Source organism: Fukomys damarensis, unplaced genomic scaffold (assembly GCF_012274545.1).
Source record: "Fukomys damarensis isolate Sample0158 unplaced genomic scaffold, DMR_v1.0_HiC HiC_scaffold_21, whole genome shotgun sequence".
In the NCBI taxonomy this organism is placed as follows: domain Eukaryota; kingdom Metazoa; phylum Chordata; class Mammalia; order Rodentia; family Bathyergidae; genus Fukomys; species Fukomys damarensis.
Genome location: NW_022900933.1, coordinates 40,113,704 through 40,139,153, shown reverse-complemented (window position 1 = coordinate 40,139,153; position 25,450 = coordinate 40,113,704). Strand labels below are relative to the sequence as shown.

At 52.6% G+C, this 25,450-nt stretch overlaps 1 protein-coding gene across 11 annotated transcripts in view; it reads right to left on the bottom strand.

The window, feature by feature from the left end:
- The window catches only part of Traf3 (TNF receptor associated factor 3), a 70,971-nt gene that overhangs the window by 6,642 nt on the left and 38,879 nt on the right, over positions 1–25,450 (bottom strand). For 7 of the 11 annotated variants that reach the window (XM_010607262.2, XM_033766823.1, XM_010607265.3 and 4 more), the window contains 8 exons: positions 17,202–17,459; positions 16,066–16,117; positions 14,110–14,214; positions 13,459–13,626; positions 9,230–9,310; positions 6,815–6,889; positions 5,377–5,469; positions 1,627–1,767 (listed from right to left, as the gene is read on the bottom strand). In XM_010607262.2, the coding sequence (XP_010605564.1) occupies positions 1,627–1,767; positions 5,377–5,469; positions 6,815–6,889; positions 9,230–9,310; positions 13,459–13,626; positions 14,110–14,214; positions 16,066–16,117; positions 17,202–17,443 (957 nt within the window). In that variant the 5' untranslated portion in view covers positions 17,444–17,459. Of the gene's footprint in view, positions 1–1,626; positions 1,768–5,376; positions 5,470–6,814; positions 6,890–9,229; positions 9,311–13,458; positions 13,627–14,109; positions 14,215–16,065; positions 16,118–17,201; positions 17,460–19,030; positions 20,358–25,331; positions 25,422–25,450 lie in introns of those variants that run through there. The other 4 variants (XM_010607268.3, XM_010607269.3, XM_010607264.3 and 1 more) reach the window with 3 other exon arrangements.

The window sequence follows — 25,450 nt, the reverse complement described above, 5'->3', positions numbered from 1 at the left end:
AAAAAAAACAAAAAAAAAAAAAAAAAAAAAGAAAGGTCTCTTGCTAGGTCAAGGAAAAATGGCCAGAAGTCCATTTCCCGGGGGCCATGCACTGTCCCCACCCCTTTCTAAAGGCAGGGTCTATGTGGTCCAGGTTGCCTAGAACTCAAAGTCCTACCTCAGCCTCCCGATCTCGGGTATGCAAGCACCTGTATCCATCTCCCAGGCTGGTGACTGGGCCAAGGAGGCTGTGGACAAGGACGTTGCTTTGTGCCTCTGTGGCCCAGGAGGGATCCCTGAGTCTCACTGGTAACCAGTGGTAGCTGGGAGCCTGTGGTGCTGAGCGAGGCCTTGCCTTGCCTCGGGTGGGCCAGGCGAACTGTGAGCTCTTGGCCATGGAAGCCCACGCTGGCACAGGCAGGCGCTTAGCACCGGCGGCCCTGTGCTTGTACGGATGCAGCTGTGGCTCCTGACCCCGCGGGCGGTAACAGACCGGGTTCCTCCTGCAGACACCTCATCTGCTCTCACAGCTCCAGCCTGGGTCTCCTGCCCCGTCCCGCCTTCCTGCCGGTCACTGTACATGCCACACACAGCAGGGACTCAAGTCCACTAAGAAGCTAAGAGAACAGCCTTTCCAGTGGGACAGAGCAGTGGACCCGAGGTGCGGGGCAGTGAGTGGCTCTACCGCTGCGTAAGTGGCCATGAACCCTCCTCGGCCTTGCACGGTGGCTGCTGGGCAGGGATGTCCCAGCATTGCGTCTGTCCATACTGTCCTGAGAGCCACACTGCCAGCAGCTAGAGCTGTTCCTGGTGTAGGCGAGGGTGGGTGGTGTGGGCAGGCGGGGCTGATGGTGGTGGAGGACGGAGTGCTCCTCCGGCCTGTGCGATGCTGATGATGTACACCTTTTCCCCTCACAATCTCATGTTTCCTCCTTGCCTCTGGGCGACCACAAAGTGTAATACAAGTGCGGTTAATCTAATTAATCCTGTCGCAGCTCACAGGCTGGCTCTCCAGTGTGAGCACGAGGGCAGCCATTCTGAACAGCACAGGACTCGTACTACGGAAGATCTCTTCCTGGTAATCCAGGGAAACGACGCCGGAAGCAAAGCCCTGCAGATCACTCAGCCTGGTGTCAGCTCTTCCAGGGTGTGAGATAAGGCAGCAGTCATGAGGTCCCCGAGTGAGAACCCCACCTCCTTATTGGCCCATCCAGAGCACCAGTGGGACTCAGAGTGGCCCAGGGTTTTAGTTTGTCGTCTTGGGCAGCCCTGGTCACTGTGGTGAGACACAGCTGGGGAGCTAGAAAACTGTCTCCAGAAAACCCAGACGAAGCATCGCTTCAGGAAGTGACACTGCACCAAGTACTCAAAGAGTGACATGAAACCCTTAGGCAGCCACAGAATGAATTCTTCCTTTCAGAGCTGGAGTAGGAGCCCAGGGCCTCACATGCACAAAGACCCACACCCTAGCCACATAGCTGAATTTTTTAAAACCCAGGCTTGCAGTGTCACTCACTGCAGGGATCGAAGGCACGCAGAAGGGGGCTGGGCCAGCTCCCTGGGTCCCCCACCCCAGCCCAGGTGCCCAGCCCCCATGCCTCAGAAAGCCGAGGACAGCAGAGCACTCCACCCTCCCAAGCCGCTTACCTGCAAGTGAAGGATTTTAGATTCATTATTTCGAAGCATCTCCTTTTGTCTCTCGATTTCAATTTCAAAGCTACAGATCTGATTGTGCAGACTTTGTATGCTCTTGTTTTTTTCTACACTTTCATTCTGCAGCAAGGAAACCTGCAAAGCAAATTTTTCAGTTTAACGAAAAGGTCTGATTTCAACACAAAGACAGTGGCGAAGTCTCCACAGTGCGGGCGGCCGTTCCTGGCGCACTGGAAGGAGCCCCGGGTGGAAAGCAACCCCTGCCCACCCCAGAAAGTGCAGGTGTGGGGTTCGGGGGTCCTGCATCCCATGCTACTCGCCATCTCCCTGCACCCCAGGTTTTTAAAGTGTTTACTGAAAACAAGTAAATTTCATGAAGAGTGGCTTTCAAACCCTGAGCAAGAGACAGTAATAAACACAGCCCCACACCTTGCCTCTCTGAAACACTGCGTGCATAGACATGAAAACAGGCCACACAGAACCATTCCCTCCAGATGACTTGAAGCGCACCAAGAGTCCAGATTTCACTCTGCTGCACTTAAATACCACGTAGAGCTGGGCGTGGTGGTGCACACCTGCAATCCCAGCGCTTGGGAGGCTGAGGCAGAAAAATGATCATGGATTCAAGGCCAGCCTGGGCTACACAGTGAGACCCTGTCCAAAATAACAGCAACAACAACAACCACAACAGCAGAACACAAAAGTGACGTGCATTTTAAAATTGCTGAGAGCAGATCTGGACTGTAGACACCACACAGAGAACACGTGTGGTGTGTCAACCAGCTGGGTTTACCTGGGTAACTGCACGTCTGTCAAAACATCGCAGCACACACACCCAACAGATACACACGGTCACTACTGCCCACTTGGAAAACGCTAGGCAAACTCCTTGTTACCCACACCCTACAGGGCAAGAGGGCCAGCCCCGTGGGAAGTGTGGTGAGCAGAGCTTGTCCCTGTGGCTAGGCCAGCAGCCCACGGGCAGAGATGGGCTGACACCAAACAGGGCCACCTGTCACCCGTCAGGGAAAAGCCACTGCTGACCTCTGCTTCTCAGAAAGCAGCTCCCAAGAGCTGATGGACTGACACCTGGTGGGTGTGTCTGTTTTGAGACAGTCTTTCTACATAGCCCGGCTAGCCTTAAAACTCCAAACCCTCCTGCCTCAGCCTCCCAAGGGTGGGATTCCAAGAGTGTAGCCCCCTGGCTGGCTGATACCCAGTCTTAAAAGGTGCTAGGACGAGGGGCCCAAGGACAGTGCTTCTCAGCTCCCACTCTCGGCCTCCACATGAGAGGGCCTGACCTCCACCAGCAGATGTCTCTGCCCCAACAGCGCTGAGCATCGCACTCACCTCCGACTGGACTCTGCAATGACCCGAGGATCGACCAGTGGTCACAAAGGTGAGTCAGAGGCCACCTCAGGACAGAACAGTGGGTAGGATGATGCCTGATGCTGTCTGATTAGAGAACCGCCGGCCTGAGGATGCGAGAAGCACTCTGGACAATCACGACCTATTCTGCTTTAGGACAGATGTGAATTTACCCAGGCACAGAATGTGCAACGTGTCATGGGAAAAATGTGGCTTCACTTTCCTTCCTAGGATTCCACTCAGCAAAAGTCAGCTTTCCCCCCCGAACACAGGTCTCCAGTATCACGAGTGCCTACAAGGCCAACCTGGGTTCAGTCAGAGCCATGGTGCTGCATCATGACTCTGATTCCTGAAGTCCGTTCACTCATTCCTGATGATAAAGAGGGACCAACTCCCAAACTCCACTCTTATGTCCAAAAGAGATACCATGTGCGCCTATTTTTGACAAAAATCTCAACAATATCTCTAAAAACAGTGACGCTTTCCCTGCAACAAATCAAGTTCTTGAGCATGAGCAGATGCCAACTTAGAGTAAACACGTCTCGCACCCCAAACCCTGGCTCCTTTCTCCTGGGGGCTCCCTTCCTCAGCTGACCTTTACTTTGATGGAAGGAGCCAGCCCTCAGGTGCCTCCCCTGCACGTGGGGTCCAGCAGGCAGGTGCCCAGGAAGTGCCACACACCGAGAGGTCCAACAGGAGATTTTATTAGGGAAGGCAGGTTAGGGAGAGAGGAGAGAGGGAAGAAGAGAACAAAGAAAGGAAGGCCCTTTTATCAGTTTTGGGGTGGGCTATTGCTTATTTATGAGGAGTGGGCTACCTTTAACCTATCACAGGCTAGGTTGTCCTTTATGGGTTTGGTCCTAGAGAAACAGGTTTAACCTCTCCGGACCGCTGTGGCTTTGGGGGGAAGGGAAACTAATGAGTGTAATTTTAAGAGCCAAGAGAATACAGCCTGTGATGGCGGCGTCAGGTCCCTAACAACACACCTGCACAGTCGGGGAGCAGGGTTCCCAGCCTTCCCGACACTCTGTCCAGCCCTTGGCGGCGTGGGCATTCTGCATCTGTGACCCAGGCTTTCCTTAAACGTCACAGGCTAATGTGACAACCCAGATTTTACATCACCACCTCCTTAGCTGCACTGTGTGAAGACCAGAGTATCTGAACATTCTTTTTTTTCTGTCATAATGAACAAAATAACCTGGGAGGCTCTGGCAGCACGATTCCACAATGGGACACACGCTCCTGTCACAGGAGAATGCAAATGTCGCTGTTCCAGAACGCGGCCGGTGGACAAGCAGAGCCACCACAGAACTCAGTTCTAGGATGGAAGGAAGGACTGAAACAAGAAACATGGCATCTAGGAGGCAAGATGTCTTGCATTCATGCCTGTGATTAGAAATGGTAGGATCAGAGTGCATTCTTCCAAAGCAGGAAGAAAGGCTTGAACAGGAAAACCATGACCTCAGGCCAAGTGCTCCCTGCCTGGGGTGCACCGCCTACCCCACTGCACTTGCTCCGTCTCCGCGTCCAGCAGCAAGTTGTTCATGCCAGGCTTCATGAAAATCTTTGCTCTAACATTTTAGGCTCTCTCAAGTACATTTACAATAAGCACTCAAAAGGAACCCATGCGAATCTTTACAAATCTTCAAAAAACTCAAATGCCAGCTCCACCAGCTGCTGGGTTCATCTCAGTACCCTCTCTCCTGAAGTTCTCAGGAGATGGCTGAATTCGAATTTATTTTTATAAATGAGCCACAAAGGGGGTCCTATAACAACACCTCTGTCAATCCTTGGGAGGACTGGAAACGCAGCTGCCAAGCTGAACACAGGACACAGACTCCAGGAAGGAGCCCTAGCAGGAAGCGGCCTGCAAACAGTCCAGGAGGAGCAGCACTGTCAGTGCACCAGCTCTGCAGTGCTCCACCATCCACCCATTGCCCCGGCAACTGGGGAAGGCTTGCCGTGGAGCTGTGCTCCGCCTGCTACCATCAGGGAGGGCAGCTGCCTTTTACAAATCCGTGGAGCGCTGGCCAATCTCTGCTTGAGATCAATGCTAAGAATGTCTTTTTTTTTTTTTTTTTTTTTGGTTTTTTGAGACAGGGTCTCACTGTGTAGTTGAGACTGGCCTGGAACTCTCTATGTAGCCCAGGCTGGTCTCGAACTCACAGCGATCCTCCTGCCTCAGCTTCCTGAGTGCTGGGATTAAAAGTGTGCGCCACTGCGCCCGGCATAAGAATGTCATTTTTGAAAAGGTGCCTCATATTGGCTTGACCACTAAAAGCAACCTTCACTTATGAGACTTCACTTATGAGACAGAAGCGTTCCTCCCTCCACTCTCTGCACTCTGCACACTCTGAGGGGCCGGGGTGCCTCTACCTTCTTCTCCAGTGAGTTGCTCCACTCCTTCAGCAGGTTGACGTGCTGCACAGCCGAGCTAGCTTCATGAGCCTTGATCTGTTGATTTGTCCCCTGCGGGAGCAGAAGCAGGGGCATTAACACAGACTCGCTATGAGGGACACAGCGCAACAGGACACAGCAGCGCACACACGGGGCGATTCATGTACAGTGGGGGCTCTGTGACTGGTCTCGTGAGGGAGACCGCACAGAAGCTGGCCTCACGGCGCCCACCCTTCCTGTCCTCATGCCCTGTGGCTTCTTGTCCCGTTTCACACCGGAATGTCCAGAGAGTCAATCTCAAGCCCATCCTTGTTCCCTTATAAATTCTTTCTTGTTGAAAATGTAAACAGGAAGCATTGGGACGCCTGCAGCTGGACGCCGCGAGGCAGTGCAGCGGGCGGGCTCCGGATCCTTATGATCCACTCAGATCCACTCAGCCCAGACGCAGGTGCGGACCCCACCCCGCTGAGTGCACTCGGAAGGCACACACAGAACATAAACCATCTACAGAGTACACAGATGCAGACCACGTGGGGCTTGAGAGGAAGCGCATGAGACAGCATTTTGTATATTTAAGGAAAGAGTATGAAAATGTGACTTGTTTTGATATTGGAAATTAAGAAGCCAGGGAAAGCATTTTCATGATCTCCAAAACATATACTCTGTACATAGAATATCGTATACACATGTTGAGAAGGCGCTGCCATCAGCATGTGTACACACACAGAATGACGGCCACACCACAGAACGCTGGTCTCCTGGAGACCCCGGCAGGGGAGTCTCACCCTCGGCCTGGAAGCCAGGCTCTCTGTACCGGAGTCGTAACACTGTGCTGGTATCACACAGAATTAGACATGCAATAGTTCACCGGGATATATTTTGCCTTTTAACATATTTTAAAATTCAGATATGCATTTAAATAAAGACTCAGTTCTAATTCATTAGCACCCTCAGACATTGCTGAAAAGGTAACAAAAACTGGATGCAGGTTTGTCACACCACACTGGTGGCAGTGACTCAGTTTCCCTAGATCTGAGGGCTGTGCTCAGTCTGAATCCATGCTGGGGGCTCAAATCGGCACAGGGGCACAGAAAATGCACCTGTGGACACACATGTGGTCCTGACAGCTGTGCCCCCACAGGCCCGGACCAGGTCCGCTCTTGACATTTGCATCGGGTCACGATGTCCCAGGATTTCCCAAGAGCTTGGGTAGGTGTTGCCGTGCTTCGCCCCTCCCTGGCTGGTTCCCCTCAGCCTGGCGAGTACCACGCCTGCCGCATGTGGCTCCCAGCACCCACGCAGCACGGTCCTGCGGTTTTATGACACAGACTGAGTCCAGAGCTCGAAAGTGGAAACGTGAACATGAGAGCTTTCTCTGGCAGGATGTGAGCGGGAAGGACAGATGTTGGATACTGACCTGAAAAACGCAGCCATAGCGCTTAAAACTACAGGTGCTGGGGGCATTGACACACTCTGACAAGTGTGCACTCAACTGCAACGGGAAAGAGACGTGAGTTGTGGCACAAACGTTTGCATGAACATATCAGCACAGAGAGCATCAGGCTGTACTGCTCAGCGTGTTCATCAGCTACACATGTGTGCACACCTCCTGCTGCAGGCCCCAGGGCAGGAAGTATGCAGTGCCACACGTGTACACACACACACACACACACACACACACCAATATACAGAAATACAGTCACCGTAACAGTCCTCAAACTTGTAGTTTCTTTAGAACAAATCATTCAAAATGTGACATGCTGTCTGAAGAGCCAGATTTAAAAAAACAAACAAACGAAAAAAAAAACAAAACAAAAAACGCAAATTGAAATGCACACTTAAAGACTATAAACAAAAATTGCATGAAACACAAAAAATAGCATTTGGGATGCAACTGGGCTACACGCCTAGTACACGCTACATAAAAATAATCTGTCTTCAAAACAAGCTCATATACTGAACTGTCACTTAAAATCCTCAGGATAAATGGAGATGGGTTTTCCTTCCTCTGAAAAGCCTTCTTTCCAGCATGACCAGAAACTCACAGGTCTTCAAAGACCTTTCAGGCCCTTCCAGCAATGTGAATCTTACATTGTCTCCTCTGACAGAAGGGAAATTAGGAGGGACTGAAAGAGACCACTGCTTTGTGCAAAATAATGCCTTGTTTGGCTCTAGCACTGGCCAAGGCAGTTAAATAAAACTGCTATGGTGTTTTTGCAAGAAAGACACCTGGAAAAGCTGTATCTTAGAGGTGGGATCATACATAGGTTACCACAACCACGGCCCTGGACAGTGCTTCACACTGCCCAGAGGTGAAGACAGGGCCAAAGGCCAGGTCTACACTGAGGACACGGGAAGGCAGACTTCAGCTGCCTCTGCCCTGGCCCTGTGCAAAACCAAGCTGGAGCCTGAGTGACAGGAGGCCGGAGGGACCCTCACAGGGCCACTCTTCAAGGCTGGTCTGAGAGGTGGGCAGTGTCATGGAGGCTAAGGGTCAGCAGCCTCAGGTGCTCGCTGGTCTCCTGGACCCTGGAGAAGATCCCAAAGGCACAGACATGTGGAAACCATGGAGACTACTCCTGTAGAAGTCAACCGAAGATTCCAGTCACGATCTTGACGAGCTCATGCTCCTGTAAGAGTCAGGGACGTGCTGGGTCTCATGTGCTTTCAGTCTGCCCCTATGAATTCATGTTGACCCCTTCCCTAAACAGGTTTTATTATCAGTACTCAGAATTCACAGGCACTCTGGAATAGGGGTGAGGGTAACCTATAGCTAATGGCTACTTCCACCAAAACACAAGAGAAATGCAGGTTGAAGGACTTAAAAAAATAACTCAGACACAGAACAGAGGCAGCTTTTCATGGTGATGCAAAGCTCTGAGTGGAGGAGTTTGGAAGGGAGTTGCTAAAACCCTGGAGTTATTTCAATGGTGTGGACACCCGGTATACAATAGCTGTAGCAGGGCTGTCCAACAGTTGTTTACATGCGGCCCTAACTTCTTCCAGGGGCTCAGGCAGGGCCTAGCCTCTGTCAGCAGGAAAAGCTCCCTATCATGGTCCCAGGAGGACCTCGGGCAGGGATGGCAGGCTGTTTCTCTCTCCCAGGCGCACACGGACCCTCTGCTCAGCAGGGACACATGAGGGTGCCTGGCCTGCATCCAGGGTAAGATTTCAGGCTGCTAGAGCAGGCTGAGGTGAGCAAGGGCTGTGGGTCAGGGCTCCAGGAAGACAGAAGCCCCGGGAGGGAGCCTCGGGTAGTTCCTAAGCAGCAACCACGGGCTCTGGGTCAGGGTCACCTAAAAAATGTGAAGCAGCCCTAGAAGTTTCCCATGGGACCTGTGCTGACCAAATGAAGTTAACGCCAAACCTGGCAGTCTTGAAGACAATGCAGTGGGCGTTGGGTGTGGGATGCAGGGTCTCTGGGGCGGCTGAATCCCCACCTGCTGACTCACCTGCTCCACCCCAGCCAGCCTGGGGGGGGGAGTGCACAAGGCATCTCTGGAATGTCTGGAAAGCCTCTCAAAGGGTGATAACCTCCCAGGAACATTTATCTAAAAGCAGCTTATCTTAAAGCACAGAGGTCACCTGCGCTCGCCCCTCAGTCTTCCCATTTTCTCAACTCTCCACGGTATTTTTAGCCCTGAATTTGTAATTTTGTAGGATTTTTTGCTTGCTTCTGACTTCTAAAGCTTTCATGTCATTTTGTTTTGCTGCCCTGCAAAATTGTGAGCTGCAAGAGATTTAGCGGCTAATGGTGGGGAGTGGAGCGTACCCCACACCCCAGACCCCACAGACCCTGACTGCCTGGCCCCGGCCCGGCCGCCATGCCTACCTCACTCCTCAGCAGAGTCTGGACGCTGCACTTGTGAGGGCAGGACACCACCACGCAGGGACACTCGTTGTCTTCATGTTTCTGTGGAGAAAAGAACGTGTGTCCACTGTGAGATGCACTGTTGCCGCCACGCCCTGACCCCATGTGGGGCCTCAGGACAGGAGCTGGGTCCGGTGGCCACCCAGCAGCAGCCCCACAGCCAGGGCTCCAGTGTCTGGCCCAGCACCTGTGCTCTCAGTGGGGCCTGCATGGCACACTTCTCAGGTGCAAGAGACCGGCTCATGCTGCTGATTACAGTCCTGCAGTCGCATCTTCTACCTTCAGTGCCTAAGACAAAGACATGCTTTGGCTTCCCCCTCCCTGAACGCTATGGAGATGGTGGCAACTGTGAAGCACAATGCCAGGGTGTTTGCCAGGCACCTGACCAGGGTGTTTGTCTACAGCACAGGCAAGAACTCTACTGGGAACACAAAACCAAGGTCCCTGGGGTGCACCCGAGTGGGACAAAGGCACAGCCAGAGGGCTGTGTCAGCCAAGCGAGGAGACTGTTGCCAGATGCTTTGGTTCCACCAGCCCCACTCCTGGCCCCAAGACTGCCACTGTCTTGCTTTCCCAGTCTGTCTGATGAGCAGGTCAAGGGTCACTCAGTTGGTATGAAGCGGGTGGTGGCCAGGAGTGGCTGTTGCCCTCCTAGCCCACATTATAGCCTGCATTGGTATAACAACTAGGGGTGCAGGCTGCCCTGCTCCTGTCTCTGAATCCATGGTAGGCCACGCCAGCCAGGCAGCGGGCATTCAGCAGGGAGAGCCTGACCACACGCCTCCCCCCAGGAGCGCTGCCTGGGACATCAGCTGCTGGCCAGGCAGACTCAGAACCTGGGGTCATCAGAGCACTGTACTGGGTACTGAACACTGGGGGTGACTGTGCAGCCTGGAAAAGGCTCCAGACACTGCGGGCCCAGGGCCTTGCATACTGCCCCTCCTGCAGCCAGTAGAGCTGGGGCAGGAGGGAAGGCCAGGGCCGTGCAGCCAGGGCTCGGGGCCAGCAAGTCAGTCTGTGGGTGACACACTGCACCCTGAGAGATACTTCCAACTGCCCCCAATAATCAGACACCAGTCACACTTCCATTTTCACAAGACTGCACAGTCTTACACACATGCCAGTTCCACCAAACCTTGCCCCCATGAAAACCTAGTAGTAAACATACAAAGAGCAGGACCTGCCATTCTTGGCAGTGTACAGAAAAGTGCATTTCTTTTTTTTTTTTTTCCTCCCAGTAGTGGGGACCGAATTCAGTACCTTGCACTTCCCAGGCAGCTGCAGTGCCACTGAGCCAGAGCCCCAGCCCTTGAAGTGCATTTCTGACATTTATTCATCATTCACGTCTCTCCCTGTCACTGGCCTTCTTCAGGAAGCAGAATGGGACACTCTGTCCTCTCCGACACTGCTGATGTCCCACACAGCCTCAGAATGCACCTTTAATTGGAAAGAAGGTCCTACAGGTCCAATGAAGATGGGGCCCCACTGGTTGAGTCTGGACCCTGAACCCAATGACAAGTATTCTCAGAGTAGGCAGGGATTAGTTGGGCACATTGGGCACACAAATGTAATCCTATCACTTTGGGAGGCTGAAGCAGGAGGATCTCAAGTTTGAGCCCAGCATGTGAACCTTAGTGAGATCTTGTTTCAAGAAACAAAACACAAAATTTAAAGGTGCTTGCATTGTGGCTCAGTGCAAAGGCCTTGGGTTCAATCCCTCTTTAAAAACAAAAGGAAAGGCCCCAGGCCAGGACAAAGCCATGTGGACTTGGAGGCAGGGCCTGCAGGGTGACAGTGAGAAGCTAAGGATGTGGGCACCACAGCCACCGAGAAGCAGTGAGGAAGGAGTCTTCTTCCCAAAGCACTCAGGAGGCTTGGCCCTGCCCACACCCAGATCCAGGTTTCTGGACACAGAACAGCAAGAATAAATTCTGTTGTTAAACTAACTCAGGGGGGCTTTGTTACAGCAGCCAAAAGCAAGACCCTCACTGTCTAAAAACCTGTTAGTTTCTGCTGTTCTGTGAGAAACTGCATGTCAGGGGAACCGCCTGGCCCACAACACTGGATACAACCTTGATGCACACACAAGCACATTGTGCAACTGAGGTGGGTGTAGGAAGCCAATTCAGAGCAGGCTGTGACACACCCACCCCGCCTGCTCACCTGCCCACCTCATCCTCTTCCAAGGAGCAACCACCAAACTACAATCCTGAATTCTGTCCCTACTGTCCCTAAAAAAGGCTTCACTGTGTGTGTGAGTGCCCAATGAAATGCTGCCTTCAGCCTGTTTCTGAGCTGGGCTAGGATGGAACCTACTGTGGGCCCCATGCAACTCTGTCATGCACCACCGCCACAGCTTCCTACCTCTGCTCAAGGTGACTGCATTTCCCAGAGCACATAGGCAACAGTTTGCCCGGCATGTGAGGAGAGGGGTATGAACAATCAACCTCCACCACTGCCGGGTCACTTCCCGGGTCAGAGAGAGAGGTGTACTGCGCCCACTGCTCTCTGACCACAGGGTGTGCATCTCCCCTGCCGGGTCCTTACAATCTTGGCTTCTCACAGCTTAAAAGACCAGTTCAAAGGGACAGATCTGAGCCTCTTCATACATGACATCGCAGAACACGGAAACAGGAACATCAGGATGACCTAGGCCCGGAGATCTGCACACACCACACAGCTGCTGCTTTTCAAGATGTACCTAAGGCCTCAGAAGACGAGACCAAGTTTCGGAATAGAAAGACCAAAAGGCCTGTGAATGAAATCATGCCACTGAGACAGGGCCAAGCAGGCCAGGGCCAAGTGACGGACCCCGTCCATGTGTGCAGCAGCTCAGACAGCATCAGGAACCACAAGCAGTGACCAAACCTGTGCGCTCATCAAAAGCACTGCAGACCTAGAGAAGGCAACAGGGGCCCAAAGCCAGACTCTGCGATGTAGCTTCTGAACAGGTCCATGGAAACAACACAGCAGGACTTGGACCCACCTGCTAACTACCATCCAAGCTTGAGCCTGCTGCCTTCCTGTTTTGTCTCCCGTTGCCAAGTTCAAGACCCAGATCAAACCCCTACGCTTCTGCACTAAAGCCCTCTCACCTGCAGGCCTCTAGTCCTTCCTCATGGGTACCAGGCTCTCATGACAGCCCGGCTGTGGCCCATGATTACCTGGGCCTTGGCTGCCTTCCTCACTGGACTGTGACCCTGATGAGAGGTGCACGCTGCGTTAGGGCTCTGAGCCCTGGGCACTGGGTCCAGGCCCGGTGGCCCTCACACACGCCCTGCGACTCCAGGTGCCAGGCCGTGCCCATGGTTCAGTCATGTGTGTTTAACTGACACGCTCTACAATTCCTTCTCAAATGAAAATTAACTGTTGGAGTCTATTCTGCTATTAATTGATTTCTGCAAGAAGCAACGTGTAAGTCTGACACCAATATATGAACACGTATGAGGCCCAGGGCACTGTCTGCCAGGTTGGTGTCTCACCATTAGATGTTAATGACTGGAGGAATTATTCAATTAGGACAAACACTAGCGCTGATGCCCAAAGGGAAAGGCACAGTTCTCTAATGTTCTTCAGAACTGGGGCTGTCTAGAATGCCTGCCAGGAAAGACTTCGCATGGAAAGAGGCTGAGTAACCCGAACTCGGAGAGGGTGGTAGGGCTGGTCTTGCCTCACAGGGAGCTGGGGGACACTTTCCTGACCAGGCCGAGTGGGTCAGAACACTCACTGGGAGCCCTGGCACAAGTCCTGGCTGTGTTCCAGGCCTCTCCCCACCCACCAAGGGTGCCCTGCCTGGCCCTCGGGCAGCACCTGCCACACATACAGCACACCCTCTTGAGATAACTGTGAAGGGAAAACCTTTGCTGCTCTTCTCCCAGAACAGACACCCGCTAAGCGACAGCTCTGTCATGCAGCTGTGAAGACAAGCATCCCTCACAATTCTGAGGCCATTCTCTAGGACAAGTTACAAATTCCACCGTTTCTGAATAATCATTCTTCATTTTTTTGATAATCAATGCAATGGAAAATGTTAATTACATAAATCAAAACAGGGAAAACAAATACAGCTTTACTCTGAAATAAAGTTAGATGAAAATTGCTGTTTAGTCCTATCTTTCTCTTTATTCCCGTCAGAATCAGCATTTAAGGCACGATTATGCAGAGCAGCAGGCGGGGCTGGCGGGCCGCACCTGCAATGTGATCATCGGGACCTGACTTTTGCAGTGGGTGCACGTGGCCTCACGGTACTTGCAGGCCTTTTCCACGTGATCTCTCAGGTCTCTTCTCAGCACCTTTTCCTTGCAGTCAGCTCGCAAGCAGGGAAGCTCCTCGAACTGGCAGTCGTTCTTCAGGTGCACCTGTGAAACACACCATCCCAAGCTCTGCACCAGCAAAATAAACCCAACAGAAGTTCCGGATTTGAACTTGGATGCAGTGAAACCCTACAGACACTGGACCGGATACCCATGACGAGGGCACAGGATGCACCCCTGGTCCAGGGTCACCAAACTACACTACTGTCAGGATGGAATCAGCTCCTCCTCTGAGGAGAAGGATGCAGGGGCATCTGCTAAGGATTTCGTTTTGTTCCAATTCAAGTACCTTCCCAGCATAAAACATTCCACGAAATTTCATGGCAAAAGAGGGTTTAACGTGCCTTCAAGAATTAAACTCCAGCTGAGATGCCCTCTGATCTGTCAAGGGTGGGCCCTAATAACTGCCCACAGTGTCACGAAATGGCACCGCATGCCCGGGGAACTCTGTGGGCCCAGGGCAGGTGGCTCGAAGGTGCCAGGCTCTCCTGGATGTGCAAGGGGCTGCAGGTAGGCACCCGGACTTACCAGCAGGTGCCCAAGCGTGAGCTGTTCTGCACAGCCCCGGCCTTCGTTCCGACAACAGATCTGGAGGGCCAGGATCTCTCTCTTGCAGCAATTATCCTTAAATACCTGAAATTGAGAGATGGGGCTTCAGGGGATTAACACTTCTCCATTTCCACATACCGCTGTTCTGGTCACTGTAAAACCACTTAAAAAATCAAGAGAGCAATTCTGGAGTGGGCCTCACGAGCACTAAGGACCATTTTAATTTCCACGAGCTGGAGGAAGCACAATGGCACTCATATTGCCGTGCTGGATGAGCCAGGAGAAAACGAATCACCCTGGACTGCTAATGACCAAGCAGAAGCTACCAGGCTTTCCAGGAACTGATGGACACTGCAGAGGTGGCAAGCAGCACAAGGGAGGCGCGGGGCGGGCGGGACGCACCTCCACCAGGGGACCCTGCAGCCCACAGTCGCCTGCTAGTGGATGGGGCCCGGGGCTGGGACAATCTGTCACGTTTCTTTTGGCTTCACCAAAAAGGAAGCTTTTAAATAAGGATCACAAAGATTGAGCTAATACTGCAATATTTCTCTATAAAAATGAAAACCTGCTTGCCTTTCTCTAACAAGTACTCCACTCTTTCCAGCAACACAAGGCAGCACTTATCCTGGGGCGATTCCAAGAACACCACCATCAGCACCATGCGGGAAAACCAGCCCTTAATCTGCTTTCCAGCCCCACAGGCAAAGGCACAGAACCCACAGCTGCCAAGAGTTAAAAATAAAATAATCTGGAGTCGAGTTTAAGTCTTTACAAACACAGTGACTTTAAAAGTGATGAATTAAGGTACAAAGACAACAAAACAGCTATTTTAATGAGTAAGAGTCATGCTTCCTTTCTGCGCCGCTAAATTTCTTCAATCGTTTGAGTTGAGCCTCACAGGCAAAATGACACTGATGGACAATAGGGGAACAACACGCACTCCAGGCACAGTGCCAGAAAGCCAAAGAGCCCTCAGATATTTGCTCCAAGTCCCTGGTCCAAGTGAGGGACCTGGGAGACGTGGGGCTCGCTCTGTCCCCAAGGACCCATGGCTTTTAATGATTCTCCAACAAACCTAGCTGGTCTTCCTCAGCTAACAGTGCCATCAAAGACAGAGACAACTGGAGACAAAGAAGCAGAGACTAAAACCCACCTTTGCCTGTGGGCTCACTACCTGACACACGTGACCAACCCTCAGTCACTAAGAGAAGGGCCAGGCTGCTACGCAGCAGCGCAGAAGACGGGCCACCTCCAGGACAGCGCCCGCCCCACCCTTGTCCCCACAACAGGGCACCACACCCTGATGGCCAGCCAATGATCCAGGGTACAAGGTAATGACCCCCATTAAAAACCTGCCAGGTTCATTAATCAAAACGGTGGAAGCACACACATTTGTTTTGGTACTGTCAACTGAACTCAGGACTTGGCGGTTGCGAGGCAGGCTGGGCACCACTGAGCTACATCCCCGGCCCTAACACACATTTTTATTGATATTTAAGTACTTTAAGAATGAGCTGTTTCAAAATACAAATGAGCCTGGCAGGGCTGAGCGGTGAGTGGATCACTGCCTGTCAGCCATGGCATAAGCAGGAACCAGTCCCTGACAGGCCTGGCGAGCCTCAGGGGGATCCCATGTGTGCAGCGACACCATGACTGTGGGGCACGACCCTGGGAGCGTGACAGGTGCCAGTGTCAGTGCTTCAGACCAGCACAGCCTGGAGGTCATGCCCGGCTGGGAGTCAGCCGTAAACTGTGCGGGACAGAGACCCAGGAGGACAGTGGTGGCCAGTGGCCTGGTGCAGATGGCCCAGCCCTGACACCCCTCGGCACTTCACCTGCACCATTCCCTCCCTCCATGAACCCTGAGGAGAGTGTCTAGGGCACAAGAGCACCCTCCGCGCAGAGGCCCGCGGGACAGCGGAGCACGATGAATACCTTCTCCTTGACGATGCCTTCTTGACACGCTGTGCACTTGGGGCTCGAGGAGCTGTGGGAGATACAGACACCACGTTAGAGTAGAGCAAGCCAGGTCGGCACAGGCAGAGGGGCGGGTGCCCTGGCAACAGGGAGCTGTGGGAGGAAAGGGGGAGATACCCTCCGATGGCAGCTTTTCAGATGGAAGCCACAGGGTCCACAGCTGAGTCCAGCCCTTCGGTGAACATAGGGGTGCGCAAGCCCTGTGGAGGGGCCCTCGGAGCGGCACCCGCAGGCTGAGGCCCCCTGCTCACTGGCTTCGCTCAGCCCCGACCCCAGCAAGCTGGTGGTACCGTGAGTGGAATGGCCAAAGCCAAAGCTTCCCTGCCTGGGCCGCTGCTAGGAACACGGGTGCTGTGCCTGCTGAGTACCCCCAGCTGCTGTCCCTCCCCGTGGGATGGGCAGAGTAGGCTGTGTGGGGTCTCTGGGTGAGAGCACTGAGGGAACACAGTGTGGGGCAAAGTCGGGTGTCGGCAGGGGCCAGTGAGCTGCAGGGCTTGGGGATCCAGCTAGGAGTGGCTGCTAGGCCGCACTGCTGGGCCATGTGCCCTGAATGCAGTGACCACCACATCCAGTACAAGGCCTGGCAAATAAACACTCAGTACCTGCCGACAACCCAGCTGCTTCACAGCCAGGGTTGTTCTCTCTGAGAGTCTCCCTAGGTAGTTCAGGCTGGCCTAGATCTTGAGGTGATTCTCCTGCCTCAGCCTCCTGAGTGCAGTGCTGGGATTACAGGTGTGTACCACACCTGGCCAAAGTGCTGCTTCTGCCACAAACTCCAGCCTGTCTCCATGGTGCCCCAATGTCATCTGTGTCACCTACCGTGTGGCATGCAGCTGGGTCTGCAGGGAAGGGGTTCCTGCCGCTGTCCTCACTGCCCACCCCTCCTGCAGCAGAGGCTGGCACTTGGCCTGAAGTCCCAGCAGCAGATGGGAACACCGGGCCCAGAGGGCGGAGAACGTGAGGCTCACTCGGCAGGCGGGTGGCAGGTGCAGCAGCCTCAGTGACGATAGGCCTGGGGCCAGGGACTCCTGGCAAGGCCCAGCAACCCACCGTGCCGCCTCCAGTCACTCCAGGAGTGCGGCCAGGGCACCCACCTGAGCAGGGCAGCCATGCAGCTCTCGCAGAAGCGGTGTCCACACTCGGTCTGCTTTGGGTTGCACAGCACCAGGCGGCACTTCTCACACTTGTACTTGTCCTCCACAGCCTTCACAAACTTCTCCTTGTAGCCTCCTTGCTCGGGGACAAACACAGAGCCCACACCGCGGTCAGGCTGAAGCTTCAGCAGCGGGTTGGTGTGCAGCGTGCTGGCTGAGTCCATCTTTTTACTCGGCTCCATTTACGATGGAGGAACTCTGCCAGTGGGGAGAAAACCTCAGTAAGCAAGGGCCACCCTCGTCCCGTGCAAGGGGGTCACAAACAGCCACACCTGGAAAGCGCGCTGTCCCTCAGCCTAGCCCAGCACCTGAGACGCAGGAGGACTAGCCGGCCCTTGTCCCTCTGTCCTACCTTACCAGACAGCAATGCCACTGGGAGCAGCCAGCACGCTCTGCAAAAGGCTCGCACGCATAATGTCGGGCCCCAGACTCCACACACCACGCGGAACTCCCGCCAGAGTGGCAGCCGCCCTCAGCCACTTCCACTTTCCTCCCCGATTCCTGCGGCCCCACCACACATGGCAGGCAGGACACAGCCTCACCCTGTTCTTGAGAGGCCCTCAGCGTGAGTCTGCCTCATCACTGTTCTCTGAGCCTGAATCACCCTGACTCGGCCTTCTGCTCTGGGCCGCTCTGTTCCTCCCACCTGCAAGCCCCCCACCAAGGATAGCAAGAACCCCTAAGACAGCCATAGGGGTCCCAGCTGAGACCCAGAGGCCAAGCAGCGAGGACCATGTCAGAACATAGCTGGGGGTTGAGGGACCCAAGTGTGCAGCGTGCACACACTGCCCAAGTAAGACCCGCTGGTCTGCGCAATCACTAAAACATAAAGCAGCTGAGGGGTCCCTGAGGAGGTGCTGCTTGTGGTATCACTGTCCCAACATCTGCAGCACGTGTGGTGGGACAACACCGGCGTTTCTTCCCGTCCTCTGGGTCCCAGACAGTGAGCGTGCACTGATGTGGGGGAATCTGGACACTGGGCGGTGTTGCAGTGGCCCTGAGCTCTGGAACTTTCCTGGGAGCCCACACCCTTGGCTGCAGTGTGCCACTGCCAAAGGAACAGGAAGGGAGCCTGTGAGGGAAAAGAGTCCTGTGCGGCCTCATACCGTGGGGTTCCTACCGTGGGGACAGTCTGCTAAATGGACTGAGGACATTCCTCTCAAATCTCCACCTCCCTCAAAAATGCCCGAACTATCTGTGTTTGCTACTTAAAAAGATATGAAGCCAGGTCTGGGGACCCATGCCTGTAACCCCAGCCACTTGGAGAGCAGAGGCATTAGAATACAAGTTTGAGGACAGGCTGGGCAGCTTAATGAGACTATAACTCAAAATAAAAAATTTTGGGGTCTGGGTGTGATGGTGCACACCTGTAATCTCTGTACTCGGGAGGCTGAGGCAGGAGGATGGCTGTGAGTTCATGGCCAGCCTGGGTTACAATAGTGAGTTCAAGGCCAGCCTGAACTACACAGTGAGACCCTGTCTCAAAAGACCAAATAAATAAATAAACAAACAAATGTATACATAATTTTTAGGGGCTGGACTGTACCTCTGCAAGGGCTTGTGCAGGACTTGGGAGGCTTGGGTTCAATCCCCAGGAATGCAAAAAGGGGACCAAACTCCCTGCTCCTGAGAGCCCGGTTCCTATCCCAGGCTCTGCCCTTCTCTGCAGGGTGTAAGACTTCGAGCTAGGGCCTCCGGGTACCCCAGATGCACAGGGAAGCCCCCAGGGGCTGGGCACTGGCCCCTTGATCCCCTGGCCTGGTCCTTACACTGCTTCTCTCTGCTTCCTTCTGGGGTTCAAGAAGAGCTCTCCATGGCCAGGGCTGTGCAACCTCCCACTGGCACAGAATGTGGGGCAGACTCGTGAGCTTGTGTTCCAGACACACTTGGAGTAGAGTCACTGAAACAGACATCGCCATGGCAAAGTGAGGGAGCTTGGTGTGAAATCTGCTCATGTGAAAACAGCAGCTTTTCAAGGCGACTCCGAGTGGCAGTGACTGCTCACAAACTTGCCTTCAACTCATCCATGACCATGCCGGGCAGGAAGGACCAGGGTGTCCAGTGCTGGTTAGTGAGAGCTGGCCAGGGGCCCTGTGTTGCCCCTGCCTGCCTGGCACCCTCAATGCCCTTGTCTGCAGCCCACCTGGTCCCTGGCACACCCGTCTTCTCCCTGGAGGAAGGCAGGCCCAGGCTGGGGTCTGCGCTGCTCGCTGACCCACGGAGCTCAGGCACAGGGATAGACAGGGAAAAGGTGCCTGGAGTGCATATGGACTGACGGGCAGATGTGGGCCATGTGGACCCCATCACTGCTGTGGCACCTGATGGCACCAGAACACTGCCTCGCGGCTCAGCGCCCTGCAGAGATCTGTGCATCCGTGTGCTTCTCTCCAGAGTGTTCAATCAAGAGTTTGCGATGAGAAACCTGGTTTTGTGGGTAAATTCCTATCTGAAATACAACCCAGCTAGTGATGAACAACACACTGCCTGTTCCTATAAGCTAGCATGTCACAAGCTATTTATATAAACAAGTGAAGAGTGTAGTCTCAGGGCTTGATAGAATGCTGAAAAATGGTGACAAGGTGTAGAAGATACTCCAAAAACACAAATTAAAAAGCTCACAGCCCTGCATCCAAGGGCACAGGAAGCTGGAAGCCAGCAGGTTGGCCAGGACCCACATCCGTGCTAGGGGACATCGCCAAGGGCATCTCTGCACAGCCGCCAGGTCTCTTACAGCCCTGCCTGGTCCCCAAGGTAGTCGGAGAGGGGGGAAGAGGCCTGGGCAGCACACAGGCAGAGCATGGCCCTCCTCGGGGAGATACCCTTCAGGGGCTAGAAGTGCAGGACACCACCTAGACACCAGCACATCCTCCAGAATCAGGAGCAGGATGAAGATGTCCTCTGACCACACACATATGGCACACAGTTCTTGGGATTTTAGCTGAAGCAATTAGGAAAGAATGACAAAGATGAGGGTCCAGACAGGAGAAGTCAATCGTCTTTGTGTGCAGAGGGCAGGGTCCTACACTTAGAAGGCCCTACTGACTGCACCAGGAGACTTTTACAGCTGACAAATAAGTTCAGGTAATAAAAACATAAAAAAATCAGTATCTTTACATCAATAATGGACTAGGTAAAAAAGAAATTATGAAAACAATTCCATTCACAAGAGCACATGTGCGCGCACACACACAAACACACATACCCTAGGAATCAATCTAAACAAAGAAGTAGAAGACCTCTATAATGAAAATTTCAAAAACTGAAGAAGACAGCAGAAAATGGAAAGATCCCATGTTCAATAATTGCCAGGGCTGGGGATTTAGCTCAGTGGCACCATGCCTGTCTTGCAAGCACAAGGTCCCGAGTTTGATCCCCAGTATTGAAAAAAGAAAAATAAAAAAAAATGGGCAGGGTCCTACACTTAGAAGGCCCTACTGACTGCACCAGGAGACTTTTACAGCTGACAAATAAGTTCAGGTAATAAAAACATAAAAAAATCAGTATCTTTACATCAATAATGGACTAGGTAAAAAAGAAATTATGAAAACAATTCCATTCACAAGAGCACATGTGCGCGCACACACACAAACACACATACCCTAGGAATCAATCTAAACAAAGAAGTAGAAGACCTCTATAATGAAAATTTCAAAAACTGAAGAAGACAGCAGAAAATGGAAAGATCCCATGTTCAATAATTGCCAGGGCTGGGGATTTAGCTCAGTGGCACCATGCCTGTCTTGCAAGCACAAGGTCCCGAGTTTGATCCCCAGTATTGAAAAAAGAAAAAAATAACAACAACAACAACAACAAAACCAATGACCTTCCTCATGGAACTAGACAAAACAGTCCTAAAATTCTATGGCAACACAAAAGACTCAGAATAGCCAAAGCAGTCCTAAGCAACAATAGCAAGGCTGGAGGCAAAGCAGTCAGTTTTCAGATTACACCCCAGAGCCACAGTAACAAAAACAGCATGGTCCTGGCACAAAAATAGTCACGCAGACCAATGGGACAGATGCAAAGAAACCCACGCAGCTGTGGCCATCTGACTCTGGACAAAGGAGACAAAATAGATGTTGGAGAGAAGACAGCTGCTTGAACAAACTTGCTAGAAAAGCTGGACATCTCCAGATCAGCAGATTCCTCTCTCCCACCCTGTACAGTTCAATTCAACACGAACCACACACTTTGGTTTTAGCCCGGAAACTCTGAAATTGCTGTAAGGAAACAGAGGAAACACTTGAAGCCATAGACAGGCGAAGACTTCCTGGATAGAACAATTGGACTCCAAAAGCACAGGAAATAATAGCAAGAATCAACAAGTGAGACAACAGCAAACTAAAAAGCACCTGCACAGCTAAGGGAACAGCTAATGTAGGGACAGGTGAAGCAGTGTGGGCAACCCTATGCACATGTGCTGCAGCGGGCCGCATGCACCACTGAGAACTCTACAAGGTTCACCATCAGCGGGCTACAGGATGGGAGAAAGTCTGTCAGCACTTTGCCAATACAAGATTAAAATATAAAACACATAAAGAGCTCAAAAAAAGTAACACCAAAAAATCAAACAGCCTGATCGTACAGGCTGAATGAACTGAAGAAGTACAAATGGCCAAAAGTAGTGGGGGGCAGAGTTCAACATCTCTGGCCATTAGAAAAAATGAAAATCAAAATGACACTGAGGGGCCAGGGATTTATTATCTCAGTGGTGCTGCAGCCTGCCTCACAACACAAGGTCCTGAGTTCGATCCCTGGTACCAAAAAAAAAAGACACTGAGCTTCCATCTCAGCCCAGTCAGAATGGCCATCATCAATACAAAAATCAGGAGACACTGGCGAGGCTGTGGGGAAACAGCAGCCCTTCCACACTGCTGGTGGAAATGTAAGTTAGTGCAGCTACTGTGGAAATCAGTGAGGAAAGTGAACAGCTCAGAGGCGTCTGTGCGCTTGCTGTGTTGTACGACCCTGATGTTCATCGTGCACCCGTGACGCCATCCCGCCCGTAGCTGCCTGCCTGTGCTGTCTGGATTCAGGTGCTCTGTGGGTTTTCTGTGCCACCAACCAGAATCCTTTTGTTTGACTTAGTCGTAGCCTAAGGTTTTCAGAGTTCATCCCTGGACCAGCGAGTCACAGCTTCCTCCTTCTTTAGGGCTGGATAACATTCCACCCTGCACAGATCACACTTTACTTACCCATCCCCCAGTGGACGCTTTGGTGCATCCCACTGTGGCTGCTCTGGAGAGTGCTGCTGTGGAAGTGTGTGCATATGTGTTTTAAGTGCCTTCTCCAGTTCTTTGGGGTCTGTGCCTTCAGAGTGGTGCCTGTTACTGTGTTATTGTGAAGTGTACATTTGATCCTAATCCTCATTGCTAGCCTGGGACTCCTGAAATCCGTGCAGTGTCTGAGGTGATGGTGACTTCATTGCTAATGAATTGACTGAGGACTGGCAGCCCTTTTGTGTCTCAGGGTGAGGCTGGTTACTCAAAAGGGGCTGGGATGTAGCTCAGCAGTGCCACCGCCTGCCTCACAAGCACAGTTTAACCTCCAGTACCTAAATAAATAAATAAATAAATAAATAAATAAATAGGTTAATTTTACATGATGTGAATTTCAATTTTAAAAACTGTAGTTATAAAGAATTCCCCATCGCCATTTCACCACCACCCAAAGACAGAATGACTGAAATTTTTAAAAATGAGAAATTCCCAGTGTTGGCAAGGAAACAGAGCAGTGCAGCTCCACATTCAGCTGCCGGGGTGGAAGCAGGGCCATGAGGCCTGTCCTGAGGGGTCTTACCAGTACTCCCCTCTTCCACGTACACCTGAGCAAATGAATAGGAAAAGTACGCTCTCACAAATACTGCTCGCCAATGTCCGCGGCAGCGCCCTGTAAGAGCCAAAGGGTAGAGCAAGTGCTGAGTGGAGAAGCAGAACACATGTGTCAGATCCACTAAGGAAACAGCATTTGACCATGAGGAGGAATGACGGATTGACACACGTAGCCAAACGCAACAAAACTTAAAAATGTGCTTGGTGACAAAGGTGAGAGGCAAGGGTCTGTGTATGGGACGAGTCCAGAACAGGCCGATCCACAGACAGGAAGACACTCGCAGCTACCAGGAGCCGGCTGGGCTGTGTAATGTAAACACGACACAAGCCACGGGCAAGCACACTTTAAAACAGTTTAAAAGGTGAGCTGTATAGTATGTGAGTTTCCATCTCAATTTTTAAAATGTAAAAAAAACCTTCTGAGTGGGAAAGAGCTCTGTGGGGATGGGCCATCCACAGCCTCCTCGCCCAGCCCGGCCTGCAGCCCAGACAGCATGGGCAGCTGGGCTGTGTCATGAGCATCCCCGCCACCCCGACTCCCTACACTGGAGGTGTTTTAAAGGGGTGATGTTTTAAACTAAAAGCAGAGACATCCAAGGATGGAACGCGGGCTCTGTGATGGCTGCAATGGCAGACAGGGTCCTCACACCCACCCCGCCCGCCCCTGGGCTGGGGCAGCAGACCCCACAGCCCAGTCCCAAAGAAATGTGACATTCAAAGCCCTCCGAAATAAAAAGCACTGTGGGAAGGAGGTTCCAGAAATGAACAGCTACATGTTTTTTTTTTTTCCTTTCTTTCTAGTACCAAGGATCAAACTCAGGATCTTGTGCTTGCCTGGCAGGTGCGGCGAGCTACTTTTTCTCTAAAGTGTTTGTGGCGGTAATCTAACCTGCGACTGTGTCTGGTCATTCACACTACGCTGTGGCTGGACGGGGAACCCTTGAACTGTGGGTCCCACCATTCGTGAGCAGCAGTAAGGAACAAGCAAGGCCACACCCTTGGGGCCACTCCACATTAGGCTTCTTCACTAACCACAAACACCTCATTTCACTTGCTTTTTCACAGGGATAGGAAGTCAGTCTATCTTTGCCCTAAAATTTAGATATATCAATTGGACTGGTGTCCTGGACTGTGCCTGGGATTCTCAGTTCCAGTGCTCCAGGAATGTGGTTTCCTTCAAGAAGAATTACTGCTCCATTAATTAATTAATTGCTGTTCACAGTTTTATGGTACTTTGAGGCCCTACTTCTCTCCAATGACCAGGCATCTCTATAATCTTCTGAGGACAGAGCTGTGGGTCAGAAGCCTGGCTCGGAGCGGCTGCTCTAGCCTGTGACTCCATGTGCACAGGCCCTCCCCTCTCTGCCGCCACTGCTTGCAGGGTTCACCTGAGGCTCCCTACAGATGCGATTCCAGCTGAGCTGCACTTTAACTGGAGCTTAGAAATTGGAAGCAAAGTACAATTGCTGACAAAAGGGTATCCAGAGGACCAGAAAGCTCAGGGGAAACCAAAAAGGCAAGCATCGATAAATAAAGCTAAGGGCCCCTTCCAGGGAGAAAGGAAGAAGCCTAATTTGTTTACAGGGAAAACAAGCCCAACATCCACCCGAGACGGAGCCACAGCAGCCAGGTGATTCCAAAAACAGGGAGATCAGCAGGCAGGTATGCATGTGGCAGGTACCAACCGAAGCCGCACCTGGGAACCCTTGGTATGCTGACGGCTTCGACACCCAGGCCCTGCGCGGCGGTGGGATGGGGCCCGGGCACCCTGGACAGCAGAGTGGAGAGGAGGCCAGGCCCAGCCACCCAGCCCTGTGTAGGACGGAGCAGGACAGAGGCAGGCAGGCAGCCTGGGCTGATGGCTGGAAAAGTGCACTGCGCCCGACAAAGCGCACTCTGCTACCCTTTAAGACAGGACCCACTCAGCCCTGCGGTGCCAATGCCGCATGCTGGGATCTGGGATTTCTAGAAAGCACCTGGGCAGGCGTCAGCTGTGCAGACACTGTGCTCTCTCGGCCTGGGTCCAAGCCCGGCCACCAGGACAGGAAAGAGGGCACAGAGCCCGGAGCTCCGGCCTCGCTGTGAGCCTCAGCAGGGCAGCACCTCTCACTCTCCCAGGATGTGGAAGGCCTGTGACCTACTGAGAAGTGGCTTCTGATGCCTGTGCCAGCACACCATGAAACCCAAGACCAGCTCACACTGCTATCTCTGCTCAGTCCCTTCTGCAGATTCGCCATACCTGCCTGGGTCTAAAGTTTTCTCGGTTCTGATCCAGATTCTGAGAGCCTCTTCTCTGGACACTCAGGCTGGGCAATCCCATGTGTGAGGCCTGGGAATGAGCAGTAAAAACTTCTAAGG